Here is a 20272-nt window from a genome sequence, read left to right on the forward strand (position 1 = left end):
TCTTGCCTCACATCATGTAGAATGTTAATTCCCTGACCAGGGATCAAACACGTGCCCCCTGCATGGAACCTTAAGCAGTGGACTGCCAGAGAAGTCCCTCCCCCATAGCAATTTCAACTGAAGAAAGAACTTATCTTTCATTGGCTTATTTATGTTTAAACCTGCTCAAAGTCACAGAGGCTTGCTTATAATAGGCTTAAGTGCTTCTGTTTGCTTAGGGAGATAAAAGCTTAACTACAAGAGGAATTAAAACATGTTTTTGTATCTAGGTTATCTTGACTAGCATGAAATTATCTCCAACTCATTTACTCAAAACAATGTCTGCTAAATCAAAACACACTCAGGATCTTGCTGTGAACCTAAAACTGCTCTTTTACTTTTTAGTAAAGACTGTATTTTAAAAATGCTCAGTCTCTAAACCCAAACATTAATTCATTATTTCACTCAGTCAAAAAATGTTTACTAACTCCCTCTCCTGGGCCAGTCCCTCTGCTGAACGCTAGTGACATCAGTGTGAATACAAATAGGTCTTGTTCTCTACACATGTGGAGTTTGCCATCTAGCTGCTTAGTCACTAGTCATGTTACACTGTGACCCCATGGACTGTAGCCCACCAGGCTCCTCTGTCCCTGGGATTTTCCAGGCCAGAATACTGGAGTGGGTCGCCATTTCCTTCTCCAGGGGCTCTTCCCAACCCTGGGATCGAGCCTACAGTCTCCTGCATCTCCTGTATTGGCAGGTGGATTCTTTACCACTGAGCCACCTGGGAAGCTCTTGCCATCTAGTAATACACATAAATACACAGGAAAATGACCACCTCTGTCATCATTGCTGCTGAAATGATGAGAATGTGATGAATAAATGAAAAGAATGTGATGAAGAGAGTGTCATAGGGAAGTCTAAGCTGAAGGATGAGTTTCCTGGACAAGTCGGGGAGGAAGAATGCTCCATACGGAAGAAGTGGTTTGTGCAAGGCCCTGTGATAGAAGAGAGCATGAAATGAGGCCAGCGTGGAAAGAAGGAGAGAGAGGGAGAACACAGGGTGAGACTGGAAAAGAAAGGAGGGACCAAACCATGCTAACAATTGTGTTTTTCAATTAACAAGCAATGGGAAGACTTTGAAGTAGTTTAGACAAGATAGATTGATATTTCAAAAAGATCACGTTGGCTCCAGTATGGATGGCAATAGATAAGATGGTGACTAGAAGAGGTGCAGGCTGTGTCAGAGGATAATATCAGTGATGAAGGTAAGTGTAGATTGAGAAATGCATAGGCAGAAGGACTGGCAGGACTTGATAGGAGGTGCTAAGGGAGGGGCTTGACTCCTCGATTTCTATCTTGCATAACAGACTGAATAAGCAACCCTGGAAGCACACCAGGTACGTTAGGGAGGGCCAGGAGTTCAGTTTGGACCTGTTGTTGTTTTTGTTCAGTTGCTAAGTCACATCCAACTCTTTGTGACCCAATGGACTGTAGCATGCCAGGCTCCTCTGTCTTCCACTACCTCCCAGAGTTTGCTCAAATTCATGTCCATTGAGTTGGTGATACCATCTAACCATCTTATCCTCATGTGGACTGAGATAACCTTCAGATGGCCAGGTGACACCAGGTAAGGAAGTCAGAGGAGAAAGTACCAAAGAGGCAGGGAGACGAGGAGGAGGAGGTTGGGGATCCTGAATCCATGGTTAGAACCCTGGGGCTCCTGTCTCCTCCTCCCAAGGCCACGTGAGCTCAGGAACGCTCCTGAAGACACCCTCCTCAGTGGCCCAGGACGATGTCAGACACCACCTCTTGCTTCCGCAGACGGTGCTCTTCTGGACTTGTGAGAAGTACCCCTACCCCAAGGACTGGCAGGTCTTCACCAGGGGGTTCCTGCGCCTGGTGAGGAAGCTGCACAAGTGTGTGAGTGAGCACTTCCTCAAGCATTTCTTCGTGCGGAAGAGCAACCTCCTGCAGTATGCCAGTTCCCGCGAGCTGGACGCCCTGGCCCAGACATTGGCCTTCTTCCTGAAGGACCCCCAGATCAGCCTGCCCTGATGCTGCCTGGCCTGGCTCGCTCTTGGACATTTCATTCAAGCTTGACCTCACTCTCCGTGGATCGTTCCTCAGTCAAATGCCAGGATCCTGTCTGGGAGAGAAGCCACAGATGGCAGTGGAAATTACATCGACCCAGCAGCATTTCAGTGGGGAAACTTCTGCCCCGTGATGTCTGGTCCACGCTCCCTGCAATGAAGCAAGCCTTTCTGCCCCACTCTGCCTCTTCCGGGACGGCTCTCATCAGGCTTCCCTGAGCCATAGATTCTGAACTGATGATGGTTCTGAATTTATTTTCCCTGACTCAGGCTCTGATTGTCTGATGGGGAGGATGTAGAGTGAGAACCCCTGAAAGGCCAGGCATCATCCTGCTTCCCAGGAGTGGTTCTCCAGCCCACTGAGCACAGGCTCATGATTTTCCATTTGTTAAAAGGGACTATCCCTTTGCCTCCCCCAGGGCAGGGCTGCGAGCTTATGGGACTGTGCTGCTGCCCTTTCAAGGGGAAGGCGCTGGATCAACACAATGTTTTATTGTTGTTTAGTGGTGGGTTTGCATTCAGGATCAGATTACATCTGATGGGTGGTTAGCTTGCCTGTGTTGCCCCTGTGCCCTCCAGTTCTCCTTATGTTGGCTAGGGCTTGTGGGTCTACCTGGTCCCCTGGTGTTCTCTAAGAAAAGGGGCGTGGTTTTGATGAGCAATGGAGTCAAAGGTGAAACTGCTGTGACTCCAGTGCTGGCTTCCCATGCTATGGGTCAAGGGTGGGACTTCTCCTTATGGAAGGAACTCAGTGCTGTGATCTGCATGGAATGGCTTTGGTGTCATTCCCCTCTCAGCTCCTTCCTTTGCTCACTTGGTTTACTTGTTCACTGATAAATATATGCTCATTAGGTACTGGGGATGCAGTGAAAGCAAGATAGATGAGGACTCACCTTATGCAGATGACACCTAATGGGAGACAGGAAATGAACACGTGATAAATAAATATGATTATTACAGATGGTTGCAAATGCCCCAAAGGAAATAAACAGAATACTCAAATAGAGCTGTGAAATAGAGGATGAAATCGCTAACAGCTGAAAGGGAAGAAAAGGGGGCCAGGGGCTGGCAAGAGTCAGATCACTTGGCCTTGTAAAGCTGGTAAGGAATGTGTATTTTACTCTAAAATCAGAGGTGTGACATTTGACCTCTCCAGAAGCAAAAGGTATTATGACTTGATTTGCATTTTAAATGTTCATTCTAGAAACTGTATAAAGGGGGTCTGGGGACCCACACTAGGATGGGGACCCTGAAGACGCTTGAGCCCACGTATTTGAATTTCACTGAGATCATCAAGGCCACAAATCCTGTGAAGCACACAGACAAGGAATTCTAGGAGTTCTTGGGGATTCAGTTTCTTCTGGAACTCATTTATGCTTCTCAATTCAAGGGAATCCCTTATTACTTAGAACATTTCCCCCCGATATATAATTTCTAAAAGCATGAGCTGCTGATTTTTTTAAAAAAAGAAAAGTCATGTTTGAAAATGATACAATTATTTTTACAAAAATGCCGTAAGCAAGTAGTGGGGTCCTTGCATTGTCACATTGGAAATCGTGTTTTTAAAATATTGAACAAGTGTACCATTAGTTAATAGTTTTGAAAAACATGAAATTATGAGCAAACGAATATTTCATTGGTTATTCTGCATTTGAATTCTCATATTCTTGAGAAACATCATTTTTGAGAAGGTGGCAGATACATTTCTTTAATGATGAAAACAGCTGATGCAAGTTTTAAGACAGCCACAGAATTCCAAAAAGTGAAAGTTGATTGTACCATTGAACTGAAGTGTATGTATGTGAATGGAAAGGAATGGGACTGACATACTCCACAGCCTGATTCCAGTAGATTCTTTCCACCTTTCCCTAGTTTTGTGTTTTTGAAGAAAGTACAGGTATGTGCACATTCCTGGATGTGGCCAGAAGAGGGCAGTGGGGGACTGCATATGAAAAGAGCCAGGTTCCCACCCATACAGCGCAGAGCCCAGCAGGTGTCGCCCTTCTTAGCCCATAATTTAAACTGGCCTCTGCAAAAAGGGAACCAAGGGGAGAGGACTTCAGCTGATGCTGAATTGTTCCTTGTCTGCCATTTTGGCCAAAAATTTACCGTCTTTCTGATTAAAGCTCAAACTTAGAAACAGAGTCTATGAGAGGATCATCCTTCTATTCCATTTCCTGGAATAGATGACACAGCTCTGAGAAATCTCGTAATATTATTCTTTTATTCAGGTCAGCTTTTTTTTTTAATTCTCCCAAAGCCCTTTTTCATTCATCTCCACTCTTCAGGCATCCCCCAACTATTTTTTTAGTGGAATGGTTGGCATTCAGAGATTGCAGTTGATCTGCTTGCATTCATATCCCACTTCTGAAACTAACTGCATGCCCTTGGCAAGCTGTTCAACCTCTCTAAATCTCCATTACTTTATGGGCATTGTTATGGGCTGGATTGTGTCCCCCCAAAATTCATATGTTTAAGCCCTAACCCCCAATACCTCAGAAGGCAACTGTATTTAAAACTAGGGGCTTCAAAACTAAGGGCTGTTAGGGTGGGGTCCTAATCTAATAAGACTAATGTTCTTAGAAGAAGAGACACAGTGGACAGGGGTGCAAAAAACGGCCACCTGAAAATTGGGGCGCAGCCTCAGGAGAAACCAGCAACGCTGGCACCTTGATCTTGGACTTGTAGCCTCCAGATTGTGAGAAAACGATTTTCTGTTGTTTAAGCTATGCTGTTTAAGTCAGTGGTATCTTGTTATGGTGATCCTGGGAAACTAATATATCATAAGAGAACATATGCCTCACACTTTGATGGGGGGGATAAAGAGCACAATGGATGTGAAAAGCTGCTTGTTTAAAGCTGGCATGTAACCACTGAATAAACGTTTAGCATTTAGATGCCTGTTCCTCAAGTCCATTTGTCCACCTCTGCCATTCCTGATAACTACTGCCACCCCACAGATGAATTCTTCATTACGAAATTAAAAATCACCACAAGAAAAGCATCCCCATGACACTCTGTATGTTCCGTAAGCCCATCTTTCGTCACTCTTGCTACAGTATAGGAAGAGCTCTCTCTCCTGATATCTCCCTGTGTGATGGGCTGACGCCTCCTAGCATCTCGGGGTCCTCTTACCCTGTCTTTCCTGTGGCGTCCTCTGCACCCTCCTCCAATCATCACCTGCATCTCTTCTCCGCTTTCTCTCTCCAGCTTCCTCAATTATACATGTGTCTCCATTTCCTTACTTCTTCACACTTTTTTAATTGTGAAAAATATCACACATATGAGGGTCTAAACTGTGTTTGAAGACTTATAGTAAAACAAACACCGATATACTCAATATCTAGGTTAAAAAACCCAAACATTTTGCCGATTCTTTTTGCCGGTTCTTTAGAAGGTTCCTCTCCTGTTCCTTAGGCCCCTCCCTCCTTGACATAGGTTATCATGCTGAATTCTACATTCATCATTCTATTGCTTTTCTCTAGTTTTACCATATTTCATTGAACCTAAGTCCTCAACAATTGTGAAATGCATCATTATTTCATGTCTAAGAAAGAGAAAGTACTCCTAAGGGTAATTACAAACACCATAAATTGTAAGATGCATCCTAATTTCAGAGAGGTTAAAATGTGAAAAAGTATGTTTTAGAATCAACAAAATGTGACCTGCGTACATCGCAATTGTCTTCTTAGTTTTTAAGCTTTATGTAAATGGAACCATCCTGAATGAAGTCTTCTGTTGTTTGCATCTATGTCCACAGTATGCCTTTGAAACTCCCATGTGGATGCATGTGGCATGGTGTTCCTTTTAGCTGTTGCATAATATTCCACTGTGAGATTTTGCCATTTTATGTATCTATGTCAGCTGGGCCTTTCGGTGGTTCCTAGTTTCAGTGATTAGAACTCTTTCTATGCACAGTTTTATACATGTCTTCTGATACTCTCAAGTCTTTTAACCATACATACATTAGAGTGAAATTTCAGGTTCAAGGAATAAATCATGTTTCAATTTATGAGGTAATGTCAATATATCTTCCGAGGTGGTAACACAGATCTAAATCCTTCATTTTGACGGATGTGAATTTTCACTGACTTTCTCCGTTGTAATGGGGCATATTTTGTGTTTTGTTTAAGAAATCGTTCCCATTTTTTTAAGGTCACAGAAATGTGCTTCTCTATTGTTCTCTAAAATTTTACAGTTGTACCTTTTACTGGATTTAGGAAGTGCCCTCTATTTTTTTCTATGCTCTTCTATTTCAAGCATAAGTTATTATTGAATGGGCCTTATGTGTGGGTTTTTTTTTTTTTTTTGGTGAGATTTTAAATTATTAATTTCCTTCCTTAAGGGATAAAGGGTATTCAGGTTTTCTATGTCTTCCTAAGCAGGTATTGTCAATTTGTATTTTATTAGAAACTTACCCATTTTATTTGTCTTCAAATTTACTGGCAAACTTGTTCATAATATTTTATTATTATCTGTTTGAATTCTAATTCATCTGTGTACATCTTTCTTGGCAGTCTGCTAGAGACTAATCGAAGAATCAGCTGTGAGTGCTTATCCATCATATACTTGTTTTCTGTTTTGTTAATTTCTGCTCATGTCTCTATGTCCCTCTACTTTCCTCAGGTTTATCCTGATGTTCTTTCTATAACTTCTTAAATTAATGCTCAGCTCCCCAAATTTTCTGCTGTCCTAACTATATACATTTCCTGTCCATACCATTTTAGTGAAATTTTATGTCTTTTGGTACATTGTATTTTCATCTTCTTTCAATTCTATTTACTTACCAATTTCTACCATGATTTCTGCTTTGACTCATGAGGTGCTTAGAATTTTTTAAAAAGTAATATTTTCAAAAATATATTGTGTTCCCTAGTCATGTTTCTGTTACTGATTTCTAACTGTATTGCCTTATAGTCAGAGGGATGTCTGAAAGGCCTCAATCCTCTGATACCTTCAAGTTCAGCTTTTTTAGCCTAGCATTGCTTCATTACTTTGTGTCATACAAAGAAGGGGTATAAGTTTACAGGCAATGTTCAAGAAATGTCACCTAGATCAGGCATTGCTCAAGTTTTTCTGTATATCACGGACTACCCTTTGGCTGCATTTTCCAACATTTACTGAGAGAGTTGTTTTAAAATCTCCCATTATGAGAGGGTGAAGGTGGAATGATTGGGGAGAATGGAATTGTAGCATGTATATTATCATAAGTGACCAGTCCAGGTTCGACGCATAAATTTTCCTCTGTTCAAAAAAAAAAAAAAAATCTCCCATTATGAGTTGGATTTTTCCATTTCTCCTTATCATTCTGTCAAACTTTTACTTAATATACTTCGAGATGATATTGTTTGAAACATACAGATTTAGAGTTTTTACATCTTCCCAGTTAATCCAAGATTCTGTCATTGGAAAGTGATCTTTTTTAAACTTGTAAATATCTTGTCTAACTATTGATTCTGTCTGATATTAATATGGGGACATCACTTTATTTTGTTTCCCTGTTGCCTAGTACATAATTTCTCATCCTTTAACTTTTCTCTGTTTCTCTTTTGGTATATTGTATTTTTATCTTCTTTCAGTTCTATTTACTTATCAATTTCTACCATGATTTCTGCTTTGACTCATGAGGTGCTTAGAATTTTTAAAAAAGTAATATTTTCAAAAATATATTGTGTTCCCTAGTTATGTTTTTGTTACTGATGTGGTTAATAACTATCTCTTGTAAATGGCTGATTTTCTAAAAAATTCCATTTGACAGTTGAGATCTAATGCTTAGTCCATTTACATCTTTTCTGTTGAATAATGTATGTGGATGTAATTATCTCTTGTTTCTTTCTTTCTATTTGACCCATTTCTTGCTCTGCCTCCCACACCACCTTCTTGCCTTTAAAAAATTAATGCTATTTTCGTTCCTTTCCCCCACCCCTTGCCAGTTTAAAAGGCTCATACCCTATCTCTGTCCTTTTAACAGTTACCAAATCTATATGTAAAGACTAAACTCTATAGTCAAATGTTGTCCAACACCTTTCCTGTCCTCTCCTAACAAGGAATCTGGAAGACTCAGCCGCTTCCAGTCCCCCTTCCATGGTACCTGCTGCTCTGAGGCAGGATTTTGGTTCTAGCCTGTTTGCCACTGTGCCCCCCTCCACACACATACAAACACATGTAAAATGGATATTTTATTGTTATTTATAAATATAATATACTTTCATATATTTATATTGTACCACATCTTATTATATTATAATTTTATAATCTAATCTTTCATAAATAATATAAGTAATAATTATCGTTTTATATTTTACTGACATATTTATCGGGCTTCCCTGGTGGCTCAGAGGTTAAAGCGTCTGCCTCCAATGCGGGAGACCCAGGTTCGATCCCTGGGTCGGGAAGATCCCCTGGAGAAGGAAACGGTAACCCACTCCAGTATTCTTGCCTGGAGAATCCCATGGACGGAGAAGCCTGGTAGGCTACAGTCCACGGGGTCGCAAAGAGTGGGACACGACTGAGCGACAGAACGGAAGGGACATATTTATCACGATCTGTTCTTGCTACTCCTTGAATTTCAAACTTCCTATTCAGGATCACTTTCGTTCTGCCTGGATGATATGCTCTGGCATGAGCTATAGAGAGAGTCCACAAGAGTAAGCTTTCTGTTTTTATTTGTCTGAAACTGTCCTTATTTGCCTTCATTCTTGAAAGCTAGTTTTTCTTGAGTGCTACGTTTTAGGATCTCACAGTTTTTCTCAGCACAAACTGACAGTCAGTGTTGCTGTTTACAAGTCAATCACTAGACGATTTGGTGTTACTTTGCTTTCTCTCTCTGTCTGCTTTGAATTTCTTCTCCTCTCCCACCCCTTCCCCCACCCCCTCCACCTCTTCCTCTTCCTCCTTCTTTTCTCTCTTCCTTTCTCTTCCTTTCCCTTCCACCGCCCATCTTGCTTTTCTTTGGATTTGTTAAACTTCCTGAATCTGAGGCATTATTTCATTTCTGAAAAATTATCAGCATTTAATACTAAATGCTAGTTGCCTCCTTCTCTCTAGATTCCATTTGAAAGGGAAATCCAGTTTAAATGCATAATAGAGTTTATCATTCTACCTTCTATGCTATCATCTTCTTTTGTAAATTGCATCTTTTTATCACTCAAAACTGCATTTTCAATAATTTATTTGAGTTTGTTGTCTAGTTAACTAATTCTTTCTTCAGCTGCATCTAATCTAATTTTAACCCATCCACTTAAATGTTTTAGTATTATAGTTCTCATTTTCAGTTCTCATTTAGGCCTTTTTGGTTATTTCTCAAGTCTGCCTGTTCATTCTTTAAAATCTCTTATTCTTGCTCATGTTTTTAAGATTCTTTTCTATTCATTTAAGTGTACTAAACATAATTGTTTTATATTCCACATCTGAAATTCAAATATATGAAATCTTTGGTTGTTTCCTTTTTTTTCTTTAACTGATTGTCAGAAATAGAGCTTATTTCTTTGTGTGTTTTATAAATTTTTAAAGTAAACTGTTCATTTAAAACTTTACCTGTGAGAATTGTTTGAGGTCTGGATTGAAGTTGTTTGGGGTACCCAGAAAGGATTTCTTTTTAATTCTGCCAGTTATCTGAGAGTACTACCAACCCAAGTCCATTTAAATTAAATTTAAATGTTTGAGATTTTTCAAGGTCAACAGATGGATGAATTCAGACAGAAATATTTGAGGCTAGCTTATGGCTGCAAATCCTGGGAGGATTCATTTCCCTCCACTGAGTGCCAAGGTCAAAGCAAGCTCATTGCCTTCATCATGGCAGATTTATTTCTTGTTCACCTTTATTCTGAGGATATAGCCTTTTGAGCTCTGGATTTATTCAGGAGAATACTATTAGACTTCCCATCTTGGGCAGGCCCTACACTTGCACAGCTGCCAATGAAAGGTCCAGATCTCTAGGGATCAGCAAACCCTCAGGGTGAAAGAGAGATTTATTCACTCACCTGCCAGGGTTCCTAGTTCTACTTCATTGGCGGGGGTGGGGGGTGGGGGCGGTCTATGGATTTATTGCTTTCATTCTATCTCAGGGAGACATTTATAAAGGTTAACCCAGCATTTGAGCTCCTTCAGTTTAGGAGTCATCCAGAACACCTAATCTGCTATGCTATTGGCCATTTAGCCCAACCCAAGGGAGCTGAAAATTAAAACATCAGCCCAAATGTGGCTTCTGCTTGACCCTACGTGACAAATCAAATGCCGCTTCTCAGTCCCCACCCTGTGCAGCCTCTGGGAAGCACGCAGCACAGTCCGCCCTCCTCCTCGCACCACTCTTCTCTGGGTTCCTGTGACCCCCGTGCCTCTCCTCCCCCCTGCTCCTTCCCAGCCTCCTTTCTGACCCCTTCTCTGGCCACCCTTGAATGTCGTCACCCCTCCCTCGAGGGCTCAGTCCTGAGCTGTCGTCTTCTTCAGACTTTCCACGTTCAACTGGGCAGCTTGACCACTCCTGTAGCTCCAAATCCCATCCATCATCCCAGGGTGTCCAAGTGCATAGCTCCAGCCAAGCCTTCCTTGTGAACTCCAGAGAATTCCTACAGACCGCCTTCACCTGATGTTTCACAGGCTGTTCCAACCTAACAAGTGTTGCCTTCACACCCAAAGGTGAGCACCTTGACCAGGCTCGGGCAGAATCACATTGTTCTTAGACAAAATTCCTCAAGTGGATACTCTATTCTTCTATGTCAATCCTCAGCACTCAATCTTCCAGTCACTTCCCATCTCACTCACACAAAAATCCCAAGGCCCTGGATGGTCTGGCGCCCCTGCCTCTCTGACTCTTGCTCCTCCTCCTTCTCCCTTTCCTAACATTCATCTCCAGTCATACAGCTGCCTTCCCTGTTCTTCCTGGAACACTCTAATCATGACTTCACCTGATGACTTTTGTCCTTGCTGTTTCCTCTGCCTGAAGACCTTCCCTAATTTCTTTACATAAAATAGTATCACTGGTCTCCATCTCCTCTTCACCCCAGCCTTCACATGTTCTACCCTCCTTCTCTGCTTTATTCCTATGTGTACTACCATATCTATCTATCTGTCTATCTCCCACCAGATTGAAAGCTCCATAAGGAAGGAACTTTTGATCTGCATTCTTAAGGTTGTTATCTTTACAACCCTGGGCACATAGTGCCCAATAAATACTGTGTTGAACGAAAATGCAAAACTTAAAAAAAAAAAACCATTCAGTTCTGAAGTTTCTTGGACTTTGACATGCATTTGGATGTTTCTCTTGCCTTAAAAGCCATAGAATCACAGAATGTTCTAGCTCGTAGAGAAAGTAGAGGTCTTCACATTTCCAGGAGAGGAAACTGAGTTTCATGCAGGTTGAATGACTGTTTTGGCTCAAATCACAAACTTTGAGGTGGTTTGTAATTGAAAGTCTAAAGTGCTTTTCCTTTCAGGAGCCCTTGAGACCTCTCAAGTGCAATCCAAAGAAACACAGGAAGTGAAGTCTAACGCAGCCTGTGACCAGTCTGCGGTGATTCTTCCTCATCCACGCACTCCGCTCTGCTTCACTCCCCTCCCCCTCCACCCTGTGTCCTCTTTCCTGGTTGTCAAAACATCAGCAATGGGTGTCCCTTGTGGGACACGGAGACTTGCTTTTGTTCTCTCTCTCTTTCTTGCTCTCCAAAGCATTAGAATCTTATGCTCTGCCTGAAGACCTTCCTTAACTTCTTTACATAAAATAGTATCATTGGTCTCCATCTCCTCTTCACCCCAGTCTTGACATGTTCTATCTTCTTATCACTTCTTTTCTCCGAATTAAAAATATAGTAGTGGGTTTAAAAAAAACATGACAGTGTGGAAGAATTCAGAAAAATAACCCTAATGACCATAAAGAGATCCTGGGGATGGAGGGGGCATCCCCTTCATTTTACAGTTGAGAAGACAGAGGCCCAAAGAGAGGAGGAAAAGTTATTTGCTTAAATTTATTATGTCCCAAATGGAATTCGCAAGTTCCCCTCTCGATCCTACCCTCACCTCAGTAAGTAGAATCATTATTTGACTATTTGCTTCAGCCAGAAATCCAGGAGTCACCCTTGGAGCCTCTTTCAATCACCCAATATCTTCAATCCACCAGCAGATCATTTTCAGTCTACTTTCTAAATATAGTTCAAGTATGACTCCTCCACACCCCCGGAAGCTGCCCCACCCTTGGGCCAGTTCATCCTCCTCTCCTTTCTAAACTCTGCAGGGATTTCCTCAGTTCAGTTCAGTTGCTCAGTCATGTCTGACTCTTTGCGACCCCATGAATCACAGCACGCCAGGCCTCCCTGTCCATCACCAACTCCTGGAGTTCACTCAAACTCATGTCCATTGAGTCGGTGATGCCATCCAGCCATCTCATTCTCTGTCATCCCCTTCTCCTCTGCTCCCAATCCCTCCCAGCATCAGAGTCTTTTCCAGTGAGTCAACTCTTCGCATGAGGTGGCCAAAGTATTGGAGTTTCAGCTTTAGCATCAGTCCTTCCAGTGAACGAACACCCAGGACTGATCTCCTTTAGGATGGACTGGTTGGATCTCCTTGCAGTCCAAGGGACTCTCAAGAGTCTTCTCCAACACCACAGTTCAAAAGCATCAATTCTTCGGCGATCAGCTTTCTTCACAGTCCAACTCTCACATCCATACATGACCACTGGAAAAACCATTGCCTTGACTAGACGGACCTTTGCCCTATCCCACCAGAGTCTCCTCCACACAAGAGCCAGAATGGTCTTTTCCATGTGTCCATCATACCATGTGTTTCCCCTGCTCTAATCCTCCCAATAGCTTCCTTTCACTCTTAGAAAAAACTTGAAACTCTCTTCCACAGCTCACAAGACCCTCATGAGCTGCCTCCTTGTCTCTGCCCTTGCCTACTGCCACCCTCCTTCACCCTGTGCCAGGGACAGGACATCAGTTCTCTTGTCTTGTTTTAGACACACTAGGTTCATTCCTGCCCCAGGGCCTTTATACCTGTTTGCCCCTCTGCTCAGAAATCCCTTGCCCTGCCTGTGGTCACAGCCCATTCCTCCCTTGCCCTGCCTGTGGTCACAGCCCACTCCTCCCTTGCCCTTCCTGTGGTTGCAGCCCACTCCTCCCTTGCCCTGCCTGTGGTCGCAGCCCACTCCTCCCTGTCCAGTCTAACAGGTAGCACCCTTTCCCTCTGCTCCTGCCCTGGTTCACTCTCCCATAGTGGGTTGCCTGGTCCCCTGTTAGAGTACAAACTCCGCACCAACACAGAGATGGTCCCCCACTGCTGTATCTCCTGCACCCAGAACAATGCTGGTGCATAGCAAGTACTCAGTGAATATTGGTTAAATGAATGAAGGAATGAATTGATTTTGCTCCATGACAGGCATCTACTTCCTGGCAAGGCCTGGACTTGAACTCAAGTCTTCTTACTCTCTGGTCAGGCTCTTTTCCCCACAAAGTGACATTTTGAGGGGTTGAAGAATCACATAGTTAGCTTTAGAGAAAGAGAAATTACCTCTGGCTCCAAAAACCTTCTTTTTTTCCCTTGGGAAGGGCCTGGCTCCTCTCTTACTGCAGAACACAGCAGTGGTGCAGCAAAGCCAGGATGCTCACTCATGCTGCAGAGGGGCGGGCCCACGTCAGGGCATCTCAGCCTCCCACCACCACCAGTGGGGATCCGGGTGTGTATTCACTGCAGACGCTACTACTCAGTCGGCATTCAACACATGCATTTTGTGAACTGTAAGCCACACACACACACACACACACACTTTGCGTTTAAACAAAGCATGTCAGAAAGGCCCTCACCCTCCCTTCCTGCCAAGTGTGGGGACCAACAGTAGTGGGCTTGGCAGACAGTCTCCAAGTCTAGGTCATTCATTTCCTCTCATTCAACCAGCTTATTTTTGGCTGTGCGACTTTGCTTTGTGAACTTCTATCTTCTGTATTTGGACCTTGGAAACTATGACTCTCCTGTCAGGACCCACCCTTGAACACGGGTACAAAAGACCAGTGAGAGGGCTCCTGTGAGAGAGAATGTGGTTGTACATGAACAAAAACGCCTGGACAGCCTCGTGCGGAACCCTCATGGTCATGTGATGTGTCACCTCTCTCTTCAGGGCACAGAGGGATATGAGAGTATTGGGTCCAGCACCCAACACAGGGCGTGCTCACTAGCGAGTGCCCCAACCTGTCCTCTCAGGCCTGGGAGACCAGCCAGCCAAGCAAGCCAGGCTCCCCTGGGAGCCAAAGGCACAGCTGGGGACGTCGGTGGAGGCCGTGGGGGAGAGGGGTGGTCAAAGGGTGCTTCTCGCCGTCGTCACAGCGGCGCAGCGGGCCGCTCCTCTCCTCTTGCTCTTTCTTCTCCTCTCCTGATTCCTTCCAGGATGTTCTTTGCCCGCCGAGTGAGATGCGAGGGGCATCAAGACCGCTCCCTGTCCTTGACTGTGTCCAGGGGCTACCGTTAGTGACTGCTGCCGTTGGTAACCAGTCCTTGGTCTCTTGAAGGAGCGAGAAGGAGCAAGAAAGAGGGTGGAAGCCGGCCCTGCGCAAGGCGGGCCTGGTAGAGTCCTCGGCCGGCTGGGCTGGGAGGGGAGGAAAAGAGGGGATCGGCGGTGCGGTGGTCGTGGCGCTGCACCGCTTGGGGCAGCAGGGGGCGCCCGCGGCTTCCTCGCGCAGACCGGCCGCCGCAGATCCGACCCTGGGGAAATTCCGCCCGCGCGGAGCCCGCCCGCCGCGGGGGCCAGGCCAGGACACTGCGGCCCTCGGCGCCGCTCGGTCCTCGCCCGCTGTCGGGCGCGCGCAGTACCCGCTGCCAGCGACCGCTCCCGGGCCCCGCATCCACAGCTCACTCAGTGCCCAGGAAGGCAGTTCCCATCCTCTAGGCGGGCCGTCCTCCCTGGGCTCTTCTTTGCAGTGGGGAGTGTTTATTGCACAAGGGGAGGCGTGGTGACCCCAGGACAGACGTCAGCTCCTGCAGACCCATCGGGTGCCGCTGCAGGGCGCTTAGCCGCCTTCCACGCGAGGTTGGAGGGGCCTCGGGAGAGGGAAGACAGCTGCCGCGCTCCCTGGAGCCCTTTTCCTTAGATAATGCCTGAAGGAAAAGGAGAGGGGAAAAGTAGAAGCCGAAGGCTTCCTGGTAGGAGGGTTGAGGAGAGGGTGGGGGATCGTTCCAGGATCGGAAAGGAAGCCAAGATGTGCTGAGCCGTGCCTCGTGTGGGGCAGTGTTTGGGGGGGGTGCTTTGTGCTTTATCGGGCTTCCCTGGTGACTCAGACGGTAAAGAATCTGCCTGCAATGCGGGGAGGCCTAGGTTCAATCCCTGGGTTGGGAAGATACCCTGGAGGAGGGCATGGCAACACACTCCAGTATTCTTGCCTGGAGACCACGGACAGAGGAGCCTGGTGGGCTACAGTCCATGGCGTCGCAAAGAGCTGGACACGATTAAGCACAGCAACACAGCACACAATGCTTTATCTCACGCAGTCCTCTCAACAACCTTTTGAAGTAGGTAGGCATCATCAAGTCATGTTGCTGATGAGCATTTGGAAGCTGAGGAACTCCCCCAAGGTCGTCCCACTGGAGGTGAACAGGGACATGTTTTTGCATTTGGCCTAAGGAATTCTCACCACGCAGGTGACACTAGAGACACGTGGGGCAAAGCACACTCGGACCTGGTTTCCACGTGGAAACCTTGACCCCTCCTGCTGGCTCTGCAGCAGAGTGAACCTGCAGGAACCAAGGGAAAGGAGCCTGGCAGGAAGGGACCCACACCCTCTGCTCTGGACAGAGGACACTCCTCATATGGGCCGGGGTCAAAGTCCTCAGGGAGGGGGATGGGTGGACCGCAGGGCAGGATGTGAGAGGGAGGCCTGCTTAGAATTTGCCCTGAGCTAAATTTTTCTAAGTGGCACCTTTGAACACTATTTAAAAAAAAATCCTCAAAACTCACTTTCACAGGAGTTAATCATTCACTCTTTCCACAGGCCAGGTGACCTTTGCCATGTGGTTGGGCTTTTGTTTGCTTTTCTTCAAAGTCCTGGAGTTTGTAATTAGAGCAATGTCCTTTCAGTAAAGGAGAAAGGAATTGGAGGTCTAGGACAAATTGTGGTTTTCTTCCTTGCCCTCCATCTCCCAGAAACATTTGCTCAGTGAGAGGTTATGAATCCAGGACTCAGAATACTAAGTGGATCATCTATAGCTGTGGCTCTGGGGGGAAGGGGTACAAGCTGTAGGAGACTTTAGGAGACAAAGCATGCCACAAACAAAAGCCCAATAAAATCCAAGCCACCACCCGTTCTGCACCTGATTCTTTTAGGAGCTTGCACTTACCTGGGTGGCAACTAAGTTTACCAGTAGAGTTCATTCTCTAGGTGGGGTTCCCTGGTGGCTCAGATGGTAAAGAATCTGCCTGCAATGCAGGAGCCCCCGGTTTAATCCCAAGATCCAGAAGATCCCCCAGGAGTAGGAAATGGCAACCTGTTCCTGTATTCTTGCCTAGAAAATTTCATGGACCTAGGAGCCTCGCGGGCCACAGTCCGTAGGGTCACAAAGAGTTGGCCACGACTGAGCAACTAAGCACACACGGACAAACAGTATCCTAATCAGCTTCACACTTAGAAAGATGCAGGCTAAGGGCTGTTGAATTTGAACACTTCGGTCACCTAAAAGTTCATTGACCTCCTGGAAGAATTAGGGAGGGCAAATAGGCTGTGTGACCTTAGGCGAGTCACCCAGCCCCTCTAGGCTTCAGATCTCCCTTCTGAACTTAGGAAGAGTAGGCTCCAAGATCCCCATCAAGGCCAGCACTCTGTAGTCCATAATCCTGCAGGCTGCTGTCAAAGGCTCCCCCAGCTCTGTTCTGTCCCAGCTCTATTTTTGGCTCAGTGATTAGAGGGCTTGTCGGCCACACCCATATCTCTAACAGTTAGCTGCACATTTTCACTAGACATCCCACTGGGCTCTCAACCTTCAGATGCCCCAGGCAGACACATCACCCCTCCCCTCCGCCTTTCTTCACAGCCCAGCTCCTCTGGCTTCTCCTTTTCTCTTCCTGGCCCGGGAGTTGGGGGCCTCAAACCATCTTTGCAGGCTTGCTGTCCATCAGCCGCCATATTCCTTTGGTTGCTGAGACCTGAACAGGCTGGTCTTATGTGAAGTGCTCCATTTCTGCATAGTCTCACGACTTCTGCCCAGTTCGGGCCCTCGTCATCTGTCACAGGAGCTCTCACCCCTTCCCCTCACACCCTCAACAGCCCTGCTTCTGTCACTCTCCACTCGACCTATAGGAAGTGTCACTGCTGGGTCACTGCCCTAACCCCCTGGCTCTGAACAGCCTCTCTGCATTACAGACACTTGAATGGTTTCCTAAGGCCAGGTGAACAAACGCTGCCACCTGAGGTTCCCGTCACGTGGGGTGAGTGTTAGTCTCTGAGTCGTGTCTGACTCTTTGCGACCCCATGGACTGTAGTCCACCAGGCTCCTCTGTCCATAGAATTCTCCAGGCAAGAATACTGGAGTGGATTGCTGTTCCCTTCTCCAGGGGATCTTCCTCACCCAGGGATGGAAGAATCCTGACCCTGACCCTGGGTCTCCTACATTACAGGCAGTATCTTTATCGTCTGAGGTACCAGGGAAGTCCGCCCCTTCATGTAGGCCCAGCTCAGTTCCCCCTCCACGTGCCCCCTGTGCTTCAGCCAAACGCAGTGTCTCTTACCCAACCAGTTGTTCTTTGGCCCCACACTCCTTCTGTCATCTGGGACATGAACATTTCCCGTGCTGTGCTCTGCTTATTTGCTCAGTCATGTCCAACTTTGCGACATGACTTTGCGACCCCATGGACTCCTCTGTCCATGGATTTTCCCAGGCAAGAATCCTGGAGTGTGCTGCCATTTCCTCCTCCAGGTGCTAAGTAAACCCGGGATTTTGTCCCTGCCTCACCGCGGGATGGTTGAGAGATTTTGAGCAAGTTCCTTAATCTTTCTGAGCCTTGGTTTCCTCAAAAGGGGATCATAAAACCTGCCTCACAGAACTGTAAAACCAAATAATGTGTCTTCTCACACAGAAGACAGTATGTGAGAAATTGCTTCCTAAACTAAAATAAAGCACCCCATAATCTTGAAATCAATTCAGAATTATTCTAGGTCCTTGTACTGGCTTGGTTTGGGGAACACTAAGGCAGGCTGCTGCTGCTGCTAAGTCACTTCAGTCGTGTCCGACTCTGTGCGACCCCATAGACGGCAGCCCACCAGGCTCCCCCATCCCTGGGATTCTCCAGGCAAGAACACTGGAGTGGGTTGCCATTTCCTTCCAAAGGCAGGCTATCTGCCCCCAAAAGAAGAAAGCTTCTGGATATAGGGATTTTTAAAATACTATTTCCAAGTCTACTGTTCTTGATTCTTGAGAAAGAAAGGGTCCTGGGTTCACAGGACAACCTCGGGCTGCCTGAGGAGCAGTTAGGTTCTTTCTTGTTGTTGTTGTTTAGTTGCTGAGTCATGTCTGACTCTTGTGACCCCCATGGACTGTAGTCTGCCAGGTTCCTCCATCCATGGAATTTTCCCCACAAGAATACTGGAGTGGGTTGTCATTTCCTTCTCCAGGGGATCTTCCCAACCCCAGGACTGAACTCACATCTCCTGTGTCTCCTGCATCGGCAGGTGAGTTCTTTACCACTGAGCCACCAGGGAAGCCCACATTCTTTCTTACACATCCTTAAAATATGTCTTCTTAGGGTTGTACCTCTTCCAACCATTAGGATTTGTGTTTCAAGCACAGGAGCCACACAACTGGCTTCCCTAAAAAGCATGTCCCCGTGCATCACGCTCCCAGAAAAAACACGATGAAGTCACCTTGGCCCTTTGCTATGATTTGCTCATGCTGGTATGTGAAAGGTGGCTTGCCTATACTCCCTGATCACCGACCACAGGATATGGAGACCCTGCAAACTTCTCCTTTAGCCCACTGCTCCCTCCCAGCATAGTCTCAGATTCAGTTTTACATCATCTGTGCCTTGCAGAATTGTCTCATCCCTGCAGTCCCGTTGCCAGACTTATTCCCGTGAGGTTGGAATGGTAGGGAATGAGTCAGCCTCAGGACGCTGCAGCCAGAATCAAGCCTAAAGCACAATATCACTCCAGCAAAATATAATTCCAGTAGGGCAACTGCTGGGAAATAAACTGGACCCTTGCTTGTCCAAAGTTTCCAGAGCGGTTCTAGCATTTTATCAAGAGTTCCTGCAGCACCTTGAGCTGTGATTCCATTTTACAATTAAGTCCTTTAAAAATGACTTTAAAATTTAAGTCCTTCTCTGATGAAGAAGGAATATAAGCAATTGTTTGGTATCAAATACCTCTCTAGATATTTGATAAATTATTGTTGTTTGGGCTTCCCTGATGGCTCAACGGGTAAAGAATCTGCCTGCAATGCAGGAGACACAGGAGACTTGGGTTTGATCCCTTGTTTGGGAAGATCCTCTGGAGGAGCCTGCTCACTAAGTTGTGTCTGACTCTTTGAGACCCCATGGACTGTAGCCTGTTAGACTCCTCTGTCCATGAAATTCTCCAGGAAAGAATACCGGAGTGTTATTCTTCTCTAGAGGATCTTCCTGACCCAGAGATTGAACCCATGTCTCCTGCTTGGCAGGAGTATTCTTTACCACTGTGGGAAGCCCATATTTGATACATACTAATACACTAATTGAATTGAACAAGGGGATATATATATACATATAATAAAGTTGCTCATTAGCAATGTCTCATAGGTGTGTTCCCGGCACGTCACCACTCTTCTTGACCACCTCCGTCAACAGGACACCAATGAGTGTGCTTTCCCAGGTCCTGCTCTCTCCTCTGCCTTTAACTCATGTGCTTCTTGGAGGAGGGGGGAGGTGGATAGTAGAGGGTCTCTCAGAGAAGGAGTTTAACAAAGTTGCAGGGGATTACAAAAAATAGGGTGGAATACTCTGGCAATCTTCATTTTCACTCCTCTGCTTGCACCTCCCACTACTTCCTTGGGACGTGGTAGAATACCTTTCCCTCACTGTAGAAAAGAAAATCATGAGATGAAAAGAAACCACACGGAGAGCAGGCATTCAGAGTGGAAAGCTCCTCTGTTGTCAGTGAACTGAACTCTAGTTGTACGGAGGTACCTGCCGTAAGCAAGAGCATGACCAGAGCTTCTCTGCACTGTGAGCTCCTAACTCCTTCTCCAGGGAAATC

The 20272-nt window shown here is 45.7% G+C and overlaps 1 protein-coding gene across 6 annotated transcripts in view; it reads left to right on the top strand.

Moving 5' to 3' along the window:
* Positions 1 to 20272, top strand: part of MAB21L3 (mab-21 like 3) — a 67560-nt gene that overhangs the window by 24713 nt on the left and 22575 nt on the right. For 2 of the 6 annotated variants that reach the window (XM_055402729.2, XM_055402728.2), the window contains one exon: positions 1804 to 5471. The exons of 3 other annotated variants lie outside the window; for them this stretch is intronic. In XM_055402729.2, coding sequence (XP_055258704.2) covers positions 1804 to 2037 — 234 coding nt within the window. In that variant the 3' untranslated portion in view covers positions 2038 to 5471. Of the gene's footprint in view, positions 1 to 1803; positions 5473 to 20272 lie in introns of those variants that run through there. One more of the 6 variants, XM_055402737.2, reaches the window with a different exon arrangement.

Source organism: Moschus berezovskii, chromosome 4 (genome assembly GCF_049115385.1).
Source record: "Moschus berezovskii isolate FMDL1 chromosome 4, NW_MosBer_1.0, whole genome shotgun sequence".
In the NCBI taxonomy this organism is placed as follows: Eukaryota; Metazoa; Chordata; class Mammalia; order Artiodactyla; family Moschidae; genus Moschus; species Moschus berezovskii.